Source organism: Mus caroli, unplaced genomic scaffold, assembly GCF_978045245.1.
Source record: "Mus caroli unplaced genomic scaffold, Mus_caroli_1 scaffold_19, whole genome shotgun sequence".
NCBI classification, from domain to species: Eukaryota; Metazoa; Chordata; class Mammalia; order Rodentia; family Muridae; genus Mus; species Mus caroli.
The window spans coordinates 33,958,805-33,982,178 of NW_028227274.1; the positions used below are offsets into that span (position 1 = coordinate 33,958,805).

General features: G+C 49.1%; 1 protein-coding gene across 3 annotated transcripts; it reads left to right on the forward strand.

Annotated features, from left to right (window-relative positions):
- The first annotated feature begins 5,942 nt into the window (after positions 1–5,942).
- Positions 5,943–22,764, forward strand: Slc4a9 (solute carrier family 4 member 9). 3 transcript variants are annotated; one of them, XM_029472284.2, is made up of 22 exons: positions 5,943–6,186; positions 6,433–6,593; positions 7,008–7,121; positions 7,455–7,504; positions 7,641–7,798; positions 8,056–8,143; positions 8,478–8,632; positions 8,862–8,978; positions 9,114–9,288; positions 9,440–9,573; positions 9,725–9,987; positions 11,147–11,205; positions 11,432–11,617; positions 11,774–11,887; positions 13,202–13,363; positions 13,443–13,621; positions 14,777–14,849; positions 17,163–17,231; positions 17,457–17,630; positions 18,639–18,740; positions 19,083–19,175; positions 22,541–22,764. In XM_029472284.2, the coding sequence occupies exons 1-21, from the start codon at positions 5,969–5,971 to the stop codon at positions 19,134–19,136; spliced, it is 2,805 nt and encodes a 934-aa protein (XP_029328144.1). In that variant the 5' UTR covers positions 5,943–5,968; the 3' UTR covers positions 19,137–19,175; positions 22,541–22,764. The 3 variants fall into 3 exon arrangements, with proteins under 3 accessions (XP_029328144.1, XP_029328143.1, XP_021006050.1); XM_029472283.2 differs by having other exon boundaries at positions 17,457–17,588; positions 18,585–18,740; XM_021150391.3 differs by having other exon boundaries at positions 18,585–18,740; positions 22,541–22,763.
- The last annotated feature ends 610 nt before the right edge of the window (positions 22,765–23,374 follow it).

Consider the following 23,374-nt stretch of genomic DNA (forward strand, 5'->3'; position numbering starts at 1 on the left):
CTCCCGAGTGCTGGGTCTAAAGGCGTGCACCACCACTCCGTGTAATCTCAAATCAGACAAGATCCCAGCATAGAGGAGAGGAGGTGGACCCCAAGTCCCAGCCGTAGGTGAGGAGTCAGCGGTGTTTGATGAGATCTGGGGAAGGGAATGTCTGTTTTCTGTAATGCTGTGATGCATGGCAGATTCAGGGCAGACCCCAAGCCCAGAGTGATTAATCAGCCAATACAAATGGACTTGTTCAAAAAGAGAGAGACGGAACAAGAAAGCTGGGTAGGTAGAGCCACTAAGGAGGATCTGGGAGGGGTTGAGGGAGAGGAGAGGGGGTAAATACGGGAAAAAGACATTGTATGGAAATTCTCAAAGAATGAAAAATTAAAAAAAAAAAACCACCACCCCAACAAACAAACAAGAACAGAACAAAAAGAAGAGGCTGGAGAGATGGCTCCATGGTTAAGGGCACTAGCTGTTCTTCCTAAGAACCTGGGTTCAATTTCCCGCAACCACGTGGCAGCTCACAACTGTCTATAATTCTCATACCAGAGAATTTAGTATCATCTTCTGACCTACAAGGACACTGCATGAACATAACACCCCCCCACACACACACACACACAAAATATCTAAAATAGAAAACAACTACATTGCTGTGCATTTTGTTCTTTTAAACTTCCAGCTGGATTCTTCCTTGACAAAAGCCTGACTACTTGATCTTAAATGCATTTCTAACTTATACAGAATACAAAGAGCCTTTCCGTGAGCTTTTCCAGGAAGGAAGTTAGAATGGAATGTTCATTTTGGTGGTATTTGCATTAGTCGGTATTTATAGCTGTCACATTCCTTAATAAGCCCATGTAGATGTGCGCAATGCCATTTCTAGAATAGTCTTGACTGAAAGATTTACACATTGAAATGATTTTGGTTTTGAGATGAGGGGTGTCTTGCTATTATGTCCAGGCTGACCTTGAACTCCTGGCCTCAAGCATTCCTTTTGCCTCTATCTCTGGGTAGCTGGAACTAAAGATGCTCCAGTGTACCTGCCTCCAGGTGTTGATTTTGTTTTAAGACTAAGTGTACAGGTAGGGTATTATCTTTGGGCTTCATTTCCAAGATAGCAAAGAGTGTTAACAGGAGCTGGTGAGATGGCTCAACAGTTAAGAGCACTGACTGCTCTTCCGGAGGTCACGAATTCAAGTCCCAGCAACCACATGGGGGCTCACAACCATCCATATCAAGAAACAAATAAAAACCTATGGCCCAGAGCGAGCGGGGGCTGAAGCAAGAGGGAGAAGGGAAAGGGGAAAAAGAGTTTTTTTGTTTTTTTGGTTTGGTTTGGTTTTTTGAGACAGGGTTTCTCTGTATAGCCCTGGCTGTCCTGGAACTCACTTTGTAGACCAGGCTGGCCTCAAACTCAGAAATCCGCCTGCCTCTGCCTCCCGAGTGCTGGGATTAAAGGCATGTGCCACCACCGCCCAGCTGAAAAAAACTTTTTTCTTTTTTTTTTCTTTTTTTTTTTTTTTTTTGGTTTTTCGAGACAGGGTTTCTCTGTGTAGCCCTGGCTGTCCTGGCACTCACTTTGTAGACCAGGCTGGCCTCAAACTCAGAAATCCGCCTGCCTCTGCCTCCCGAGTGCTGGGATTAAAGGTGTGCGCCACCACGCCGGGCAAACCTTTTTTCAAGACAGAGTTTCTCTGAAACAGACTGCTGGCTGTCCTGGAATTAGGTCTATAGAATAGGCTGGCCGTGAACTCACAGAAATCTTCCCCACTCTGCCTCTGCCTCCTGGGATTAAAGGCATGTGTCAGCCTGGCTTTTTTTTATTTTTTATTTTTATTTATTATTTTTATTTTTTGAGACAGGGTCTCATGAGCCTCCAAGGGTGATTTTGAAGTTCTAAATCTCCTGCTACCAAGTGCTGGGATTGCAGGCATGCACCACCAAATCCAGTTTATTCAGCCGTAAGGATTGAAAACAAGGCTTCACACATGCTAGGGCAAGGACGAAGACGACGACGACAACGACGACACAACAACAACGACGTCGCGCCCCCTCCCCCTCTATGACAGTCTTTCATATCTTACTTCAGGAAGATATCTATCTTGCTTTGTTTCCCGGAAGGAAAGCTGAGATCCAGAGGCAAGGCCCTTCATTGAGCACCAGAGAAAGAAGGCACCAGAGTGAGAACCAGGTCTTTGAACTCCTTATACAGGGTGTGCCTTTCCCCAGGCAGCGTCTAGGAGACCAAAGGCTGCCCTGGGTTCCCAGGCAGCTCCTTCACCAACCTGCCATGCTCTGAGCACCCAGGCTCAGAGGTTGAAATGAGGTCTGGTATGGTGGCTTCAGTGATTTTAAGGTACTCTTGGAACGGTGCCACAGAGACGGTGAAGGACAGACCTTCCGAACTTTGGTAGAAGTTACGGAGGGGAGTATGTATGTGTGTCTGGGGTTATTCATGCCAAACTTGTGATTCTATCCCTTCAAGTTTTCTTTTTTTTTTCTTTTTTTTTTTTTTTTGGTTTTTCGAGACAGGAGACAGGGTTTCTCTGTGTAGCCCTGGCTGTCCTGGAACTCACTTTGTAGACCAGGCTGGCCTCGAACTCAGAAATCCGCCTGCCTCTGCCTCCCAAGTGCTGGGATTAAAGGCGTGCGCCCTTCAAGTTTTCTTGAGTCATTTGCCCCCTATGGTTCGGACACATTCTTGAAAGAATGGTCATAGGGATTCAGCCCTTAGGTCAGTTTCTGCTCCTCTGGGGACTGAAACCACCTCTGCCCTACACACAGGTAACATAGTGACTCCTCCCTCTGCCTTGGACCAACCTTCTAAACCCAAAGGAAGTGTGGAGGACACACCTGAATCCAGGTTCCTCTAAGGGGTTTAATTCTTATTCAGATGAACCCGATTGTCCTTTCCTTTCCTGTCCTTAGATGCTCCTCCGCTTGTCATCCCTCGGGGCCAGTCTGCATTGGGCCAGACCTGGGCAGTTATTCAAACACTCCTCCCTGCCATCTTGCCTTTTCCTGAGCCCTGGCAGAAAAACAAAAACACAACCTCTTGGTCTTAGGGAGCGGCTCTAGCGATTCAGGCCGTGGGGAGCAGCGCCCTCGTGTGGCCACCAGAAGAAGCGCGGCTCTCGGCCCAACCCCTTCCTTTCTATGTGTTCATGGCTCAAGAATTTATTGAGAGCCACCGTGTGCCAGGCTGCTCAAGGCTCAGGGGCCAAGTCAAGTAAGATACCGCGTCAAAGGTTGTACAGCTGTGTGTAGTGATGCAGGCAATAAACCACAAACAAATAATAAATAAGGTTACTAGTAGTGATAATTACTAGGTAAAAACCAAAACAAAACAGAAATGTCATAGAATGAGCGCAGAGGAAAGGGTCCTTGAGGAAACCATATTTGAGATGAAACCTGGGTATGAGGATCCAGGTGTGTGAAAACCCAGGGAGAAAGTGTTCCTTGCAGAGAACAGCAAAGCCCCTCAGGCCTTTTTCATTATATAGAAGGGAGTTGGGAGCTAGAAAGAAGGTGGCGAAGGAAGGGTAGAGATGTGTTCAGAGGGTGGGCTGGTGCTGTCACCAGGAGCAAGAGATGCCAGCTAGGCAGTCTGAGGTATTCCCTAGATACTCAGGCCCTCTACTTAGGGAGAGGGTGTGCTGATGTCTTCCTCTTTCTTATCCATGGAATTTTGTCTTGGAGGAGGAGACCTTTTGTAGGTTTACAGCGGGAGAAGGGAGTGCCCTTACTTCTATGTAAGTCAGAAGGGGTTGGACTCGAGGCATAGTCCATTAGTGTGTGTGTGTGTGTGTGTGTGTGTGTGTGTGTGTGTGTGTGAGAGAGAGAGAGAGAGAGAGAGAGAGAGAGAGAATATTTAGTGCTGCAGTCTCCCAAGCAGTTGAGATTACAAACCTGTGCCACCAGGTTCAGGTTAGATCGTGTGTGTGTGTGTGTGTGTGTGTGTGTGTGTGTGTGTGTGTGTGTTTATATGAGTGTTTCTCCTACGTATATGTCTGTCTGTCATGTGTGTGCCTTGTGCCTAAGGAGACCAGAGGAAGGGGTGTCACATTCCCTGTGACTAGAGTTGCAGACTGTTGAGCTGCCATGTCGGTGCTGGGAATCAAACCAGGGGCTTCCAAATGAGCAGCAAGTGTTCTTAACCACTCAGCCACCTCTCTAAACCTAAAAAAAGGTTCTCTTTTAAAGAACCCTTTGCTAGGGGTAGTGGCACATGCCTTTAAGTCTAGCAGGCAGGAGGCAGAGACAGGCAGATCTCTAAGAACTCAAGACCAGCCTAGTCTTTGTGACAAATTCCAGGCCAGCCAGGGATACTTAGTGATGAGATCCTATCTCAAGAGAGAGAGAGAGAGAGAGAGAAAGAGAGAGAGAGAGAGAGAGAGAGAGAGAGAGAGAGAGAGGAATCCTTATGGCTGCTATATGGAAGATGAACTTTGGGGAAGGAGGAAGAGTCAAAGCCAGCGAGATTATTGTAACAGCCTTGTGGGCTGCCAAAATAATTCAGGTGGCTTAGATCAAGGGAGTAACACTGAAGCTGGGGAATGAGGTGCATTCTGGGTATTCTGGGTAAGTTTGCAAGGTGGGTTCAATAGAATTTGATAAAGGCTGAGTTCGAGGCCAGCCTGGTCTAAAGAATGAGTTTCAAGACAGCCAGGGCTACACAGAGAAACCCTGACTTGAAAAACAAAACAAAGCCGGGCGTGGTGGCGCACGCCTTTAATCCCAGCACTCGGGAGGCAGAGGCAGGCGGATTTCTGAGTTCGAGGCCAGCCTGGTCTACAAAGTGAGCTCCAGGACAGCCAGAGCTATAAAGAGAAACCCTGTCTCGAAAAACCAAAAAAAAAAAAAAAAAAAAAAAAGCAAAACAAAACAAAAAAACAAACAAAAAAAAAAGATTTTGATAAAGGGCCACATTCTCTTCTGGTTCCAGGATCTCTCTCTCTCTCTCTCCCTCTCCCTCTCCCTCTCCCTCTCCCTCTCCTATCCCTCTCCTTTTTTCTCTCCCTCTCCTCCTCTCCCTCTCTCCCTCTCTCCCCCTCCCTCTCCCTCTCTCTCCCCCTCCCCCCTCCCTCTTTATCTCTCCCTTTCCCCCTCTTCCTCTCTCCCTCTCTCTCTCTCCCTTTCCCTTTCTCCTTCTCCCTCTCTCCCCCTCCCTCTCTCTCTCCCTCTCCCCCCCTCTTCCTCTCCCTCTTTCTCTCCTCTCCCTCTCTCCCCCACTCTCTCCCTCCCTCTCCCCCTCTCCCTCTTTATCTCTCCCTCTCCCCCTCTTCCTCTCTCCCTCTCTCTCTCTGTCTCTCTCTCCCTTTCCCTTTCTCCCTCTCCCTCTCCCTGTCCCTCCCCCCCCTCTCTCTCACACACACCCCTCTACCACCTTCAGTTAAAGGGGCACATGGCTAAGTTGGGGTTTCCAGACACTGAGCAGAAGACTTTAAGGTAGAAGTTTTGTGTTCTCCATGACCTGTCTCCACTTTCCAAAATTAGTCCATTTAACAGGTGGGGCCTCTACCTTCTTCTGTCTCCCTTTTCCTGCCTAGGTTCCACGAGCCTAGTTATTTATTAGTTCCTTGTTTGTCCAAAATGTGTCTCTGTGGCCCCTAGGCTATATTGTTGATAACCAAACAGTCCTGGATTTGTGGTGTTAATATTTGACACAGGACGACCAAGAGCAACGGGATCTGGGGTGGGTATCAGTTACTCCTGTCTGTTTACACAAAACATAGCGAGGTCAGACTTGATGCACACACACACAAGTTGGGGACTTCTGAAAGGTCTAGGAAAGGCCGGATTAGTTTTACAAACAGGCCAGCAGGGGGTCAGAGGCCAACTAGAGAAGTCTGGCCTTTTCTGGAGCCAGCAGGCTTTGCTTTGCTTATGCTGTAGACATGGGTATAAATAAATGCAGCCAGCCAGAGGGCCCCTAGGATACACAGCTCCCAAGATTTGTGCAAGTCTTTCCAGGATGAAGCTGCCAGGCCAGGGGGATTTTGAAAGCTCTGATGCTCATGAAAATGCTCGCTCAGAGGAACCGGACAGTGGCCTAGGCCCTGGCCCTGGCCTTAATAGACCCTCAGGCATACACATTGGGGAATCTCAGGGGTCTAAGGACCCTCTGCTCTTCATTCAACTAAACGAGCTGCTGGGTTGGCCCCAGGCACTGGAGTGGCGAGAGACAGGCAGGTAAGTGGGTCCTGGTTAGTTCTATAGCTTCCTTCCTGCCTCAAATTAGGACTTTTCCTTTGTGTTCTTGCCATGAGACTCAGTTTCCCCTACAATATGAGCTCTCTGAGACCTAACGAGGAATGGCTGACTGCTCAGGGAAGGAGGGCCTCTGCATCACTGGGTCAAAGGCAGTCACACTGCCCTACCTGTGTCCCAGACATGGGCGAGAGTCTCCCAATAACACCGCCTATCCCTTCATCACAGGTGGCTGCTGTTCGAGGAAAAGCTAGACATGGGTGCGGGCCGGTGGAGTGCTCCTCATGTGCCTACCCTGGAACTCCCCAGCCTCCAGAAGCTTCGAAGTCTGTTGGCCGAGGGCATTGTCCTGCTAGACTGTCAGGCTCAGAGCCTCCTGGAGCTTGTGGGTAGGCTGAGGAGAACATTCCATTTCCTGGGAATTTCCCCCAAAAGTCTTAGAATCTTCCAGAGTCTGTCCCACCCCATCCTACCCCAGGGACTGCCCAGTTCTGTCTCAGAGATAGTGATGGTAAGGCAGCTGGGCGTTGTGGCACACGTCTGTAATCTCAGCATGTGACAGGTGGAGGCAGGAGGACCGCTGAAAATTGGGCAGCATGGTCTATGTAGTAAGACCTTGTCTCAAAACAACAGAGTGTGTGTGGTGGGGGTGGGGGTGGGGTGGGGTGGGGGGAGGTCACTGACCCTTGTATTTCTGAGACTGATTCGGGGAAAGATACATGGAATGAGAAGCAAGGAAGGGAGCCAATGGGAGGACAGAGAGGGCTCAGGGGTGGGGGTTGAACTTCACGTCTGTTCTCCAGAGCAGGTAGTCAGTGGGGAGTCACTGAGCCCGGAACTGAGAGGACAGCTTCAGGCGTTGCTCCTGCAGAGACCCCAGCACCACATCCGGACCATGGGCATCAGGCCCTGCAGAGGTGAGAGATCCCTCTTTGGGCCTAGGATCAAGATTCTGGGGTAGGAGGGTCCCAGGGATCATCTACGTTTTCTTGGCTCAGTCCTCAGGGCAAGAGAAAACTGGTGGTTACGGTGAGGGCAGAGGAGAGGGAGTGCCAGGGACTTAACAGCCAGGGCTCTCCCATGGGCTGTATTTGACAGGCACCGTGCTGGGAGTTCTACATGCCGCATTTTCTCATCTAATCTTTAGTTTCCATGGAGAAGTGTAGTACAGCTATCCCCTAGTTAGGAAGCCCTGGTGGGCCTGCCTCTAAAGTGTACGCTCTTAACCACGATGTATGCCTGACTTGCAGAGTCCAGTGCTTTCAGAAAGGCTTCTCGTGATGAGGACGCCCCACTGAAGGTCTGTGGCCCTTCCTTGGGAAAGGCTGGGAGGAAGATCAGAGATGAACAGACACCCACCCTCCGCCAGCCCCCCCCCTGTTGAGTTTCTGCCAGCCTCCTCCTCCCTAAATAACCTCTCATGCTCTGCCACCCAGCACCGGAACCCTTTGAGACAGAAGCTGCCCGCGGGAGCTGAGGCAGCGGCAGTGTTGGCAGGAGAGCTGGGCTTCCTGGAACAGCCACTAGGGGCCTTCGTAAGACTGCGGAATCCTATAGTGCTGGAGCCTCTTACAGAGGTGATCTTGCCCAGCAGGTGAGGTGACCCAGTCAGAGCTCTGGGGCCCAGAAGAAGGGCCTCTGCTGAGGAGGGTGGGGTCTTTAGATACAGTTCCCCAAGAGTGTCTAGGAAATGCTCCCCAGAGGTCATTCTGCAGAGCTGGTGTGTCCTTGAGCAGAGCTAAGTGTCAAGTTAGAGGCTGCTGTTACCAGCAGGCTGTGCTGTCCTATGAGAAAGCAGCCTGGAGCTCCTGCCACCCCAAACCCCCCCTCCCGCCCCAATTCCTTCCTCAGATTTTTCTGCCTCCTCTTGGGTCCTCCCACCCTGGGAAGGAGCTATCATGAGATGGGACGGGCAGCTGCTGTCCTCCTCAGTGACCCGGTGAGTGGGCCAGGGTTTCCTCTGTGTATGTGTGTGCATGTGTGGAACATGTGTATGGACTTTGTGTATGTGATCAGGAATAACAGTGAGGTAGAGTGTGGCTTTGTTCTTGTACCATGGGGGCTGAAGTTTCCAGTTCATTGCTGGCCCAAGGTAGACACACATAGGCACAAATTGAATGAATGGATGGATAGATGGATGGATGGACTTGTAAGTAAATCATGATTTGTCTGCTTGTAGCCTGTGTGAGGATGGCTTTGAGAAAATACAAGTGAACACACATGGAAGAGTCCCTAATATGCACTTCCCATCCATTCTGTGACCTTAAATGCAGCAATTCCAGTGGTCAGTTCGTCGGGCAAGCCATCTTCGTGACCTTCTGGCAGCCCTGGATGCCTTCCTGCAGGAGGTGACAGCTCTACCCCCGGGCCGGTGGGACCGGACAGCCCGGATTCCCCCACCAAAATACCTACCGTCTCAGCACAAAAGGTACCTGGGGGGCTTAATTCCACGCAGATCTTCTCCTTGATTATGGGTCTACCACGCTCCCCAGCTAAGCTTGGCATTCACAGGGTGGGATCTAACTTTTTATCAGTTTGAAGGAGTCCTCAGCCGCCGCCGCCGCCACCTCCGTAGCCTCCAGGGGGCGGGGTGCCGTGTACTCTAAGTCAAATCTCAGGTTGGCTGGTAGCCCATCTGAGGCTCCTATTCTGCCCAGACTCCCCTCGAAACTGCAGGAGGTCACCAGCCTCTCCCGCCAGAATGGTGCCCTAGCAGAAGACAAGCATCATCACGGACCGCACACACCCATCCCAGAATTGCAAAGGACAGGCAGGTGAGGGCAGCTGGGTGGGAACAAGGGTTGGGATCCTGTGGAAGAGTTACAGAGACATCAAAATGGGCAGGCAGTGCGGGAGGATGCAGGTGTGGGGTGTGGAAACCTGGATCACTGATGACCCACGGGCGGGAGGCTCTTTGGGGGTCTTATTCAGGACGTGCGCCGGAAGGCATGTTGGTACACCAGTGATTTCCTGGATGCCCTACACCCCCAGTGTCTCTCAGCTGTGTTCTACATTTACCTGGCCACAGTCACAAACGCCATCACTTTTGGGGGTCTTCTGGGAGATGCCACTGAAGGTGCCCAGGTATGTGGGTTTGTCTGATGGGATTGGCATAAACTTTGGTGTCCCCCTTTGCCTGACCTCTTGGAACTGTGAGTGGGGCTGAGGCTCCACAGAAGCTTGGGCTCCTATGTTGTGATGCCTGGATCCCATGAAGAGGTCTGTCCACTTCCAGGGAGTGCTGGAGAGTTTCCTGGGCACGGCGGTGGCTGGAGCTGCCTTCTGCCTAATGGCGGGCCAGCCCCTCACTATCCTTAGCAGCACGGGGCCAGTGCTGGTATTTGAGCGCCTACTCTTCTCTTTTAGCAGGTAGGAGACCTCTCTCACCTCCCTAGCCTGTTGGTGGGTACATCCTCCATTGGTCCTTAACTGGGTGAAGAGAGAGGTGGGACTGTCTCTGGCTTGAGGGGCACTTGAGTTAAGTAAGGAAGACAGCCCTGACTGTCTCTCACTCTCACAGAGATTACAGCCTGGATTACCTGCCCTTCCGCCTGTGGGTTGGCATCTGGGTGGCCGCATTTTGCCTGGCACTGGTGGCTACGGAGGCCAGCTTGCTGGTGCGCTACTTCACCAGATTCACAGAGGAAGGATTCTGTGCCCTCATTAGCCTCATCTTCATCTATGATGCCGTAGGGAAGATGCTGAATTTGATCCGTGCCTATCCAATCCAAAGGCCAGGATCTTCTGCCTATGGTTGCTTCTGTCAATACCCAGGCACAGGAGGTAGGTGAGGGGAACTGGTTTCCTTGGCCAGGTGAGGAAAGATGTAGGGAATGGACTAAGTTCAGAAAGATTCTCAGTGCTTATCCAGTAGCCTACAGTCTCACTTCTGGTTCTGGATCAGTTACAAAAGAAATTTTTGGGACAGCCCGGGATTATATTTCTTTTTTTTTTTTTAGATTTTATTTATTTATTTATTTATTCATTATATGTAAGTACACTGTCACTGTCTTCAGACACTCCAGAAGAGGGAGTCAGATTTCATTACAGATGGTTGTGAGCCACCATGTGGTTGCTGGGATTTGAACTCTGGACCTTTGGAAGAGTAGTCGGGTGCTCTTACCCACTGAGCCATCTCACCAGCCCTATCTTTATTTCTGACAGCCCTGACAGAAGAGTGTGGGTTGGTGGGCTTCCTAAGGGTGAAGCCACAATCAGGTGTCCCCGACCAAGAATGGTAGCATTTGGATTGGGCGGGGGGACTTCCTTGCATCAGAAGAGCAAACCTAAGTACACCAACAAGGCCGCTTACTCTAGAGAAAAGGGAGAGGAAAAGGCAGGACTAGGTATGCCTTGCTTCATTTCCTAAACTCACCAAACAACTCATAGGGTGAGGACAGATAACCACGTGGACAGGTTTGGAGTGTGACACCGGCATAGATCCCTCACATGGAGGGCAGCACTGGGAATGGGGGAAAGTGTCCTTTGCAGGTGGTGGTGGTCCTGGGTGAGACGGGGTCTCGTGTGGTGTACGTAATACGGTCTCCAGCTCACTATGTAACCGAAGATGACCTTGATCTGATCTTCCCGCCTCCATCACCAACTGTTGGGGATATAAGCAGGAGCCACCAAGTACCTAGCTAAAAACATGTCTTTGTTTGGCGTGTGCCTGATTCTACTAGTCCTGAACAAGACCAGTTCTTCCTCTGGTACATACAGATTTGTGAGCTCAAGAATTCAGTCGATATTTGATGCTCAGTTTTGTGTTCCACACACAGACGGGCAGAGACACTGAGGCCATGAGGATAGAGAATAGTAAGCTGAGAACACACTCAAGTGTGGCAGAAGCAGACGTGAGATCAGAATTAAGACCTTTTCGAGTTGAGGTGGAGAAGAGTGTCTCTGGGAAGGAGGGCTCATGCCTGCACTTTCTGCCTCCCAGGAAACGCGTCTGAATGGACGAGTGCAAAGCTCAAAGACACAGAGGACATCTTAAGTGTGGTGAGAGCTTGCTCCTAAAAGGGTCTGAGAAAGAACAGAGGTGGTGCTCTTCGGCTCTCCCCACCCTTAAAGGGAAGAAAGCTTCCCTGGTTACTTTGATTTAGCCTATGGCCCATCCTGAGTCCCTGATGTCTCTGTGGGTTCCCCTTCCTCTGAGGTGGGTTCAAGAGAGTGGGACATGTCTGTTGCCCATTGTCCCACACTTGACCACTCCTCTGTTCATCAGTCAGGTCTGGTCAATGCTTCTTTCCTGCCTCCATCTGAGTGCATCCAGCAAGGAGGTCACCTTCGAGGCCCCAGCTGTCACACCATGCCAGATATCGCCTTCTTCTCCCTTCTCCTCTTCTTTACTTCTTTCCTTTGTGCCATTGCTCTCAAGCACGTAAAGAACAGCCGCTTCTTCCCCTCTGTGGTAAGTGTCATTTTTCCTTTCCCCTCTGTGGTAAGTGTCATTTTTCCTTCCTGCGTGAAAAGTCTGGTTTTGGCCCTGGATCTTGTCTACAAATGGGAAAGGGTAAAATAGAAACGGGATGGCAGACCCAGACTAAAGCGTCCACTCTATGGCCAGGTGCGCAAGGTGTTGGGCGACTTTTCCTCAGTCCTGGCCATCCTGCTGGGCTGTGGCCTTGATGCCTTCCTGGGCCTAGCCACACCGAAGCTCTTGGTGCCCACAGAATTCAAGGTGAGAGCCGGACAGGATGAGAGGGGGAAGAGGAAGTGGGGGCCAGAAACTTGGAGTAGTAAGAAGATTCATATATCCCATACTTCCTTCCCTCTGAGCTTCTTCCGTCACTCATGAGAGAGCCAGTAACAACAATGGCCTCACAGAGTCTCTGAGTGATAAAATGAGGTATTTCAACAGACACATCCATGAATGAGGAATGCTGTACACAGTAGCAATTATTATAGAGTAGGTGTTGGAGGGCAGGCTCCAGGCAGCAGGTCTTGCTCTAGGCATCTCCTTTTTAAAAGGCAGAGTGTCACAGTAGTTCAGGTTAACCTCAAACTCCAAACACAGCTGAGGCTGGCCTCGAACTCATCATCCTCCTGCTTTAACCCCTCATGTGCTGTAGTTACAGACGTGCATCGCCATACCTCTCCTGAGACTACCTTAGTCTCTAAAATGGAATAATCAATAGCAGTTCTCCCATAGGTTTTTTGGGGGGTTACATATCATGGTGTAAATAGTTACTACAGTGCCTGTCACATACCACATCCTGAGTAAATGCTGCTCTTACTGCTTCTCCCTGCCACTGGGCCTACCTTCTTCCCCGCACCCTACTCTTCTTTACACTCCTCACTACCAACTCGGATACAGTAAAGCTGGAGCGCCTACTGTGGGGCAGAACAGCAATGGGGGCTCTCCAGGGGTGGCTTTAGAGCTCAGAACCCCAGCCAACCACGTGGGCCCCCTCCCCACCACAGACGCTTATAAATCAGAGCAGACACAGACACACCTAGCCCTGCCCCAGTCTGAGACAGGTCTGAACCTGAGCTGCCCTAGACTGGGTGTGGGGGCAGGGAGGGGGAGCCTAATGAGGAAGGCTCTGAATAAGTACAAAGCAGTATGTGCAGGTTTAATTCACCAACTCGTCTTCCCCGGTGCGGGAGTGGGGAAAGAAAGAGAGACAGAGACAGAGACAGAGACAGAGACAGAGACAGAGACAGAGACAGAGACAGAGAGAGTTCTCCTTACCACCACCACCAAAGTCCAGAGTCCTTCTTTCTGCTCTCTTTTAAGGCACTGGTATACACTGAAGGAGAGTAGTGTGTGTGTGTGTCTCTATGGGTCTCTGAGAGAGAGAGAGAGAGAGAGAGAGAGAGAGAGAGAGAGAGAGAAAGGGAGAGAGAGAAAGGGAGAGAGACAGTGCTCTCACCTAGAATCCAAGGTTTTGGGGGCAGGGTGTGGAATGTGGTAGACTGTGATAGTGGTTGAGGTGTGCTGGCGAGGTGTTCTGGGAGGCATTTCCACCCTGCTCATGGAATGTCCCCTCAGCCTACACTCCCTGGGCGTGGCTGGCTGGTGTCCCCTTTTGGAGCTAACCCCTGGTGGCTGAGTGTGGCCGCTGCATTGCCTGCTCTGCTGCTGTCAATCCTTATCTTCATGGACCAGCAGATCACAGCAGTCATCCTCAACCGTGCAGAATACAGACTGCAGGTAAGGCTGCCGGGGAAGGATCGCCACAGTGGGCCCCAGACTCCACTTCCTGCTTCGAGACAACCCCCATTGCCCACAGAAGGGAGCTGGCTTCCACCTGGACCTCTTCTGTGTGGCTGTTTTGATGCTGTTCACATCGGCACTTGGGCTGCCGTGGTACGTCTCAGCCACTGTCATCTCCTTGGCCCACATAGACAGTCTTCGGAGAGAGAGCAACGCCTGCGTCCCTGGAGAAGCCCCCAACTTCCTGGGCATCAGGTGAAGCCTGTAATGAGTAGGCTGGGGTGAGAGGGGTGTGGCAAAAAACGGTTATGGGATGTGAGCTATTTGGGCAGCTTGAATTCTTAGCTTCTACATCCTAAGAACTGCGGTGGGGTAAATGGGCGGTGGATTCCGTACTCTGAGATGGGTGAGTGGCTTATAATAAATGTAAGGGTGAAGGTCACCAGGGCTAAGTAGAAGGGGAGAGACCACCTTTCAGTCCCCACTCAATGTAGAAGCATACCACGGATGTGGCAAAGGACTCCATGACAAAACCATCTCTGTCATTGTTAGAAACAGTCTACCTAAAGCAAATGAAGTTGACTAACCTTGTACATTATGAAATATAGGTCTTTATGGCAGTGAGAAATTGTTAATTTTCCATCTAAATAAAAAATTAAAAACAGCGGTGAAGCATAGGGTGCACACCTTTAATCCTGTACTCTGGAGGAAGAGGGAGGCAGATCTCTGTGAGTTTGAGGCTCGACTGCTTTACAAAGCAAGTTCCAAGACAGCCAGAGCTACAACAACAAAACAAAATAAAACAAATCAATCAATCAGTCAATCAAACAAACAAACAACCAAAACCCCAAACCAAAAAAATAAAGAACAACTATGGAGCTAGGGATGAAATTTGAGGCCCTAGGTTCAAATCCCAGAACCATTAAAACAATCAAATGAACAAGCAAACAAACCCAACGGGCTAGTGAGGTGGCTCAGTGGGCAGAACCACTTTCAGCCATGTCTCATGACTTGAGTTCCATCCCTGGGACCTGGGTGGTAAAGGAAAGAACTGATTCCTGCAAGTTGTCCTCTGTCACATATACATCAAGACAGGCACATGCTCACATACATGCTTGCACATACACAGTATAAATAGGATGTAATACAACATTTAATAAACAACCAAACCAAACTGAAACATGGCAACAGTGAGCCTGGACTGATGGCAGAAGCCAGGGGCCCTGGGTTGGTACGCTCTGCTTTTCCTTTCCGTTTCTCACAGCAGGCAAGGGCCCTTCACCAGGTAACCTATCGAGGGTTTCCCTCCTCTTCTCTTGGTGCCATATCTGTAACAGGCCTGGTAAGGTCTCTAGCCTGGGTGCTCCAGGAGCACACTCAGACCCAGCTAATTCCTCCTTCTCCCCACAGGGAACAGAGGCTGACAGGCTTGGTGGTGTTCATCCTTACAGGTGTCTCCATCTTCCTGGCACCTGTGCTCAAGGTACGTGCTTGGCCAGGATCAGGGCCAGTGCAGCAGTTTCCATAGAACTGATCCTGGCTGACCACTTACGGTGTGCCAGGAACTGTGTTTTCTTCTCACATGGTTACATTACTCTTCGTGCTGATTAACCCTGAGAGACACCCATACTCTACAAATGAGGAACCTGGAGGTTAAAGAGGTAAAGTAATTTGTAAGTGCCCACCACGAGAGCCATTTCTCAGATTAAAAAAACAAGGCAAAACAACAACAACAACATACCCGGACTTCCAGAGCATGATGGTTTATTCCTGTAATCCAAGAGGCTGAGGCAGGAGGCTTGTTTCAACTTTGAGACCTGCTTGTATACACAATAAGTTGCAGGCCAGCTTAGGCTACAGTGTGAGACCCCCCCCACACACATCAAAAGAAACCAAAAAGCCAGGGGAGTCTGAGATGTCTCAGTAAGTAAAGGGTTTTGCTGACAAGCCTGAAGCTTGATACGGGGCCTGGGTCCTCCATGCTACACACACACACACACACACACACACACACACACACACACGCACGCACACACACTGTAGTATCAATAACAACGAAAGTGTGGTGGTTGCATACTTGCAATTCAAACACTTCGGTGTTCAAGTTTAAGGCTAGCCTCAGTTAGATAGTAGGTTTGAGCCAATCTTGATTTACATGAAACCTTATCTAAAAGTAGAAAAAAAATTTTAAAAAATGTACCTAACTTCTTGGCCAGTGGGCTTTTTGTTTAGAAGAGTAGGATATGGGTATGCTATCATCCCCTGGGGTTCTAGCACCACCCTTGCCCCAGCCCCCCAACAAGCTGGAGACGAGTGTAGAGCCATATCCCAGAGAAACTTTGAAGCAAGAACCCTTTACTCTTTCTCAAGGCTTGTGAAACCTCTGCTGGGTACCCCACTGTGCTTGGGACCTAAGAGAGAGGAAGAGGAGTATGGAATAGGGATATGAGACTAAACTTCATCAGAAACTTCACACACACACACACACACACACACACACACACACACTCATAACTATAGAAGAAAGCTATAGAAAAGATCAACAAGTCAAGACAGCAAAGCAGTCACTGAGGGTGTAGAAATGTCAGACAAGAGTCACCGGCAGGAGGCAGGAGACAGGAGGTTAGGCAGGGCCAAGGTCACGGAGGCTGTGTAAGAGTATTGCAGGAGGAGAGCCAGACAGACAGGATTGACCACTTGCTAAGTAGGTTGACTCTCATAAATGCTATACCAACTACTGTCCCAGAAACTGGAGATACAGTGGTGATAGCATATGTATGCCTCTGCCATCCCGGGAGAGAGGACAGATTTTGAAAAGTTAGAGCAATACGGTAACTTTAGCTGATAGTATCTAGGAGGAAATGAAAACAGACAAAGCAATGGAGAGAGCTGGGGACGGCTGGGTGAGATGGTTCAGTGGGCAAAAGCACTTGCCAGGCAGGACTGATGACCGGCCTGAGTGCAGTCCCTAGAACCTACAGTGGAAGGAAAAGACCCACTCCCACAAGCTGACCTTTGACCTCCACAGGCAAGCTATGGCTCACATAGAATAACAGTAGTAGATAAATATTTTAAAAATTTTGCAAACAGTGCCAGGGCCACTTCAGATTAAGCAGAGAAGACCTTTAGAGTATTTGATTCATTGGTTGGTTGGTTGGTTGGCTGGTTGGGACAGGATCTCACTTTGTAGCCCTGGCTAGCCTGGACTTGCTACATAGCCCAGGCTGGCCTTGAAAGTATTGCTATCTTCCTGACTCTGCCTCCCAAGGGTTGGAATCACAGCTCTGTGCCATCATGCCCAGGCAAGAGGAACATTTTTGGATGAAAAAACAGTAAAGCAAAGGGCTTTGAAAGGATAAAAAAAACAAATGCCAGCATGTGAATGGAGGGAGGACAGTATATGGGAGCACGTAGAGTGATGGCTCAGACAGGCCATGGTGGGATCCAGGTGGCTAGAGCAGGGGGATGTTGTGTTGTAGGCCAACACTTAATACTGTGATGGGAGACAAAAACTGGAGCACTAGGGGCAAGTTACTTTGTCTCTCAATGTTCTCATCTGTAAAATGCAGACAATAATAGTAATTTCACCTCATGTGATTGACATGGAAAAACTTGATGAAGTCAGGCATGCAGAATGTGAAAGGAGAAGAAAGGCCTGGCGGGCTCCAGTCTGCAGGCCTAAGGTGGGGCATCTGGGAGGCTGGAAGTTAAGCTCCTGTGCGCTCTCTCTCTCTCTCTCTCTCTCTCTCTCTCTCTCTCTCTCTCTCTCTCTCTCTCTCTCTCTCCTTCCTACTAGTTCATCCCGATGCCTGTGCTCTACGGCATCTTCCTGTACATGGGGGTAGCCGCGCTCAGCAGCATCCAGGTGAGTGCACCACCATCAGCTAGCAAGCCCAGTCCTCATTCCCACACTTGCCAGCCCCTGTCATATCCGTTACCCTGCTTCTCCTGGCCATAGAAACTATGCTGCCATGCTCTAGATGGGGAGGCCAAGGGAACTGTCTTCCCTCCCCGCTGCAGTTCCTATAACTAACGGTGAAACCCTCCAAATTGCCCCAACAGCCTGTTTCTTTTCCCCTCATTCTCTCAGTTCGTGAAGAGAGTGCAGCTATTGTTGATGCCGAGGAAACATCAGCCAGACATGCTGTTCCTGCGGCATGTGCCTCTGAGCAGAGTTCACCTCTTCACAGCCATCCAGCTTGCCTGCCTAGGTCTGCTTTGGGTAATCAAGTCTACCCCTGCAGCCATTGTCTTCCCACTCATGGTAACTCGGAGGCGGGTGTTGAGTGGTTTGGGGAGATTCTGAGCTTGGGAGGGTGGCTGAAGAACACCTCTCACTTCTCTCTTCCTTTCCCTGGCTCTCCCTGGTTGGAAATCCTAAGATGCCTGGGGATATTTACAGATGGACTGAGTCTCGGAGAGTTGATTCACCAACTATCCTAACTCATTTGGGCTGGTTTACCCCCCTCCCCCAGATAAGTGAGGTCCTGGAGGGGCAGTGCCGACTTTTCTTACATGGGGAGGCTTACCCGAGGGGAGAGTTAAGAACCATAGACTTTGGAATAGGACCAATCTGGTCTACATGCCAGGTGTGTGGCCTTAGGGAAGTATTAATATTTTGGGGCTTCAATTGCCTTTTATGTACAGTAGGAATACATTTTTTTTTGTCTGTAACACCCCCCACCCCTTGTGAAGCAGAAGTAGAAGGATCACACTGTATTTGACACCAGCTTGGACCTCAAAGTGAGATCCTGTCTTAAAAATCAAAAGCGGATATGGTGGTGGTGAACATCTGTAATTTCAGCATTCAGGAGGCAAAGGCCGGGGCATCACCACAAGTTTCAAGTTCAGCCTGCTCTACATAAGCTAGTTCCAAGCCAGTCAGAGCTCTACATTTAGCTACACAGTGAGAATATATATGTCTCAGAAGAAAAAAAAAATCAGGCAATCAGCCTTGGGCCCCGATGGTGCACACTTTAATCCCAGCATTTACAGTTGAGAGGTGGAGGATTAGGGGCTCAAGATTATACTCAGCTACAAGGCAAGTTCAAGGGTAACTTGAGCTACGTTAAAACCTCATCCTCAAGACAAAGCAATATCAAACAAAAAAGGATCTACTTTATGGAACTGTGTTAACACTCAGTGGAAATACAGGAAGTGTGAGACGGCTCGTCCCGGCTGTGGCTCAGGGCTCCAGGGCTTGCTTCTGTTCCTGCAGTTACTGGGCCTGGTGGCCATCCGGAAGGCACTGGAGTGGGTCTTCTCACCACAGGAACTCCTCTGGCTGGATGAACTGATGCCAGAGGAGGAGGAGACCATCCCCGAGAACAGGTCGGAGCCAGAGCACTTGTTCAGTGGAAATGACAGTGAAGATGTAAGCTCCAGGCTGAGTTCCTTCTCAGGAATGGGGAGGGGGTTGAGAGACTTGTCCTGAGCTGTCCCTAAAATCTGATATCTCCATTCAACCTGAAGGCCCCTTGTCTTTGTATTAAGGTAGGCTGAATGATGGGTTTAGGGAAATCTTCCTCCACAGTCAGGGTTCTGGTTTATGAACTCATAGAGAAAGAGCCAGGCACACAGCTCCGTGAGCTGTTCTCAACCCTGGTCTTTGTTTGATTGTAGATGTCCCTCGGTCTCTTTTATGTCTGTCTGTCTGTCTGTCTGTCTGTCTGTCTGTCTCTCCCCACCCCCAATTTTTTGGATGTTTCCCCCACAGTCAGAACTGATGTATCAGCCCAAGGCTCCAGAAATCAACATCTCTGTGAATTAGCTGGCATCACAGTGTGGAGACCTCAGGAAACAGACACAGGTGAGGGGGGTGAGGCAAGTAAGCGCTCCTGGTGTTGAGGGAGGAGAGGTGCGGGGTCAGACCTGAAACCTCCTGTCTGCTGGATGGATATCCTTGTTTTCTACTTATATTCTGGTCTCTCAGTTGTGGAGGAAGTAGAAAGAACTTCCACAGGGAAGAATGAATTCCTGGGGCCGGGGGTTGGGTGGAGGGGGTGGGGAGGGGGCAGTTCTGAGTTTTGGCCAGTAGAGGGGGTTCAAGCTCATTCCAAACAGATCCCAGGAGATGGAGGTTCAGAGAAGGTGAGGAAGGGGGTGAGAAATGGGAAGTGGAGGAAAGGAGAACAAAGCCTATGCTCCTCTTCTTTGCTCAGAACCCTGGTAAGAACCATGCTGCCTCTAGACAAGTGGAGGGTTCATTCCCTGGCTCTCTCTGCCTTTCATTTTATTCACCCATGTAACATTTCTGACTCATATCAACATAGCCATTGTTGGGTAAAGCAAGCATAGCCCCTGATCTCAGAAGGCTTCATCTGTAGTGGGAGAGACAGATAGGCGGGGAACTTTCCTCAGGAGAGCTGGATAAGGGAAGAGGCACAAGCCACGAGAGCAGAGCAGAGAGCCCTTGTGTGGAGGTGGGAGAGGAATAAGGAAGGGTTGGCATCGAAAGTAGCCCATAATTTGAAAACTCGAGAACAAACAGAAGTGAGCCGAGATAAGATGGAGGGGATTATTTGAACTGGAAGCCACACTATGTGTGCATGAGCCTAGAAGCTGAACTTTCCTTTGGTAACAGAACACATCTCCATACCTGTGCCTGTCAAAGAGCCTCCATCACATGCAATGGACTTTTTCTTGCCTTTTTCTTTTTCTTTTTTTTTTTTTTTTTTTAACTGAGAGGGTATTACTCTATAACCCAAGCAGCTCTCCAACTTGCCACGCTCCTGCTGTATCCTGAGTGCCAAGATTACGAGTGTAGGCCGCCATGTCTGGCTCTGCCTCTCTGGGGGGATGGGTGGGAGAAGCTAGACAGAAAAAGGACAAGTCAGGGGCTAGGCCAGAACACCATCTCAGGCTTTCCCCATCCCTGCCCTTGCCCTGCTGTGTCCATGCACCTGCTCTGGGATTCTGTGTCTTCTGTAACTTCACAGGGGTTTTATTTGGGAAGGCAGAACTTTTGTAGCCTATGGCTTCACTACCAGATGGCGTTGGCTGGGGATCTGCAAGATTGAAGGGCAGATGACAAAGACCTGGGTTACCTTTGGAGCTGGGGGTGGAAGTAGCAGGAGCCATTGGTTTGATGCTGCTTAGGAAAGACAGACAAACCAGTGGGACCAAATCCAGCACCATTCGCTCAGTTTCTACAGGGTAAAGGGACTTTTCCTCTCTCTCTCTCTCTCTCTCTCCTCCCTCCCTCTCTCCTCTCTCTCCCCCTCTCTCCTCTCTCTCTCCTCTCTCTCTCTCTCCTCCCTCTCTCTCCTCCCTCTCTCCTCTCTCTCCCCCTCTCTCCTCTCTCTCTCCTCTCTCTCCCCCTCTCTCCTCTCTCTCTCCTCTCTCTCTCTCTCTCCTCCCTCTCTCTCTCTCTCTCCTCCCTCTCTCCTCTCTCTCCCCCTCTCTCCTCTCTCTCTCCTCTCTCTCCCCTCTCTCTCCCCTCTCTCTCCTCTCTTTCCCCTCTCTCTCCTCTCAATCTCTCTCCTCTCTCTTTTCTCTCTCCCCTCTCTCTCTTCTCTTTCCTCTCTCTCCTCTCTCTTCTCTCTCCTCTTTCTCTCCTCTCTTTCTCTCCTCCCTCTCTCCTCTCTCTCCCCCTCTCCTCTCTCTCTCCTCTTTCCCCTCTCTCTCCTCTCTCTCTCCCCTCTCTCTCCTCTCCTTCCCCCTCTCTCTCTCCTCTCTCCCTCTCCTCTCTCTCTCCTCTCAATCTCTCTCCTCTCAATCTCTCCTCTCTCTTCTCTCTCTCCCCTCTCTCTCTTCTCTTTCCTCTCTCTTCTCTCTCTCTCTCGATCTCTCTCTCTGGTTTTTCAAGACAGGGTTTCTCTGTGTAGCCCTGGCTGTTCTGGAACTCACTCTGTAGACCAGGCTGGCCTTGAACTCAGAACTCCATCTGCCTCTACCTCCCAAGTGCTGGGATTAAAGGTTTGTACTACCACTGCCCAGCTAAGAAGTCCTTTTATGTTTAAGTCTTCTATGGTATGTACTTACAAGTCCTTCTTTTATAGCTTGTAGGGATACCTTTTCTACTTGTAACAGGGAGGAAAAAAATGTCAGGTGCATGGTTCATATCTGTAATCCCAGCATTTGGTAGACTGAATTAGAAAGCCAGTCATATATTCCAGGCTAGTCCAGACTTTGTCTCAAAAAGAGGGGTGGGAGTAGGTATGGTGGCACACATCTTTGACTCAGCAGGCAAGTCAGTTGCTATGAGTTCAAAGCTAGCCTGGTCTACATGGAATTCCAAGATAGCCAAGCCTATGGGGAAAAACACTGTCTCAAAGAAGAAAAAAGTCATTTTTTTCCAGAGTAGGTATTCTCTACCTGACAGCTTTTTATGCACATAGAATAACCTTTGTTGTTTTATTGATTATAAAGTAAATGAGATTACTGGAAAGTATTGAAACATTATAGAAATTTACAATTTCAAAATTGAAATTTACCAGATATAACTAGTGCCCATATTTTCGTGTGATGTTAAGATTTACTTCAATGAACAAAATATTTGAATCATACTATAGGGTCTCATAACATACCTATTACTTAATATTTATTGGATATAGAACTGTATCATTCTTTTTATTATCTGTTATCTTAGCTTCTTTTTTATTGCTGATAAAAAAAAAAAAAAACCACACCATGAGCGGAGCATCTTATAAAAGAAGTATTAAATTTGCAGCTTCCAGTCTCAGAGAGAGTTCATGGCTGTTACGGCGGGGAGCATGGCAGCAGGCAGGAAGGCATAGCACTGGAACAGTAGCTGAGAGCTCTCCATGATTCACAAGCACAAGTGGGGGGGGGGGAGAGAGAGTCAGTCAAAGGGGGCCCAGGTCCAGGTTTTTGAAACCTTAAAGCCTGCCCCTGGTGGTGACACATGTCCTCATGTCCTCCAACAAGGCCACATCTCCCAATCCTTCCCAAACAGTTCCACCAACTGGGAGCCAAATTTCAATATACAAGCCTATGGTCTATTCTCATTCAAATCACCACAGTTGCATATCAAAAATAATTTTATAAGTTGACAAAGATAAAGAATATACAAAATATCTTCTACAAGTACAAGAATTTTTATAGAGTATATACCTAGGGGTGCAATTAAAGAATAGTAAGTATGAAAATACCATAATAAAACCTGTCATATTGTATGAAAATTTAAAAATTTAAAGAATATGTGTTTTTTAGGTACCAGAGAGATGGTTCAGCAGTCACGAGCACTTGCAGCTCTGATGCCCAGAGGATCTAAATATGATGCCCAACATCTATGTGGCAGCTTATCACACTCCCTAACTCCAGTTCCATGGGATCCAGCGCCCTCTGCTAGCTTTCTTGAGCACCAGGCATGCACAAAGTACCCTTAAATACATCTGGGCAAAATACTCATACACATAAAGTAAAAATAAATAAATCTTTTAAAACACTCTGTGGATAATTAGAAAAAAAAAAAAAAGGACAATGAGTTAGGTGTGGTAATGTATACCTGAAATCCTAGCACTGGAGAAGCTGAAGTACAAGCATTTTAAGTTTTTGAGGCTATCCTAGGTCACAGGGAAAGTTCTGGCTAGCCTTGGCTACATAGCAAGACTCTGCCTCAAAATACCCTAATCAAAGAAGAGCAGCTAGTAACAGTGAATAGGATGAGGACATGGTTCAATGGTAGAGCTCCTGCTTAGAAAACACATGGTCCCCAGATACTCCTGCCCTTCTCAAAGAGCAAGGAGCAGAACACTTTTATGTTAAAAATAAGATATTTATTATATCTTATTAATAGTGGTACACATCTGTAATTTCAGCACTCAGAGGCAGTGACAGGAGAATAGGAGTTCAACTATATAGTGAGTTTGAGACTAGCTTGGGCCATATAAGACCCTGATCCAAAAACTGAAAAAGGGCTGGAACCATTATACCTGCTCCCTGAACCTCTTTTTCAGCCTCTGAGCCTGGGTGCTCAGAGCATGGCAGGTTGGTGAAGGAGCTGTCCAGGAACCCAGGGCAGTCTTTGGTCTTCTAGCCAGGTCT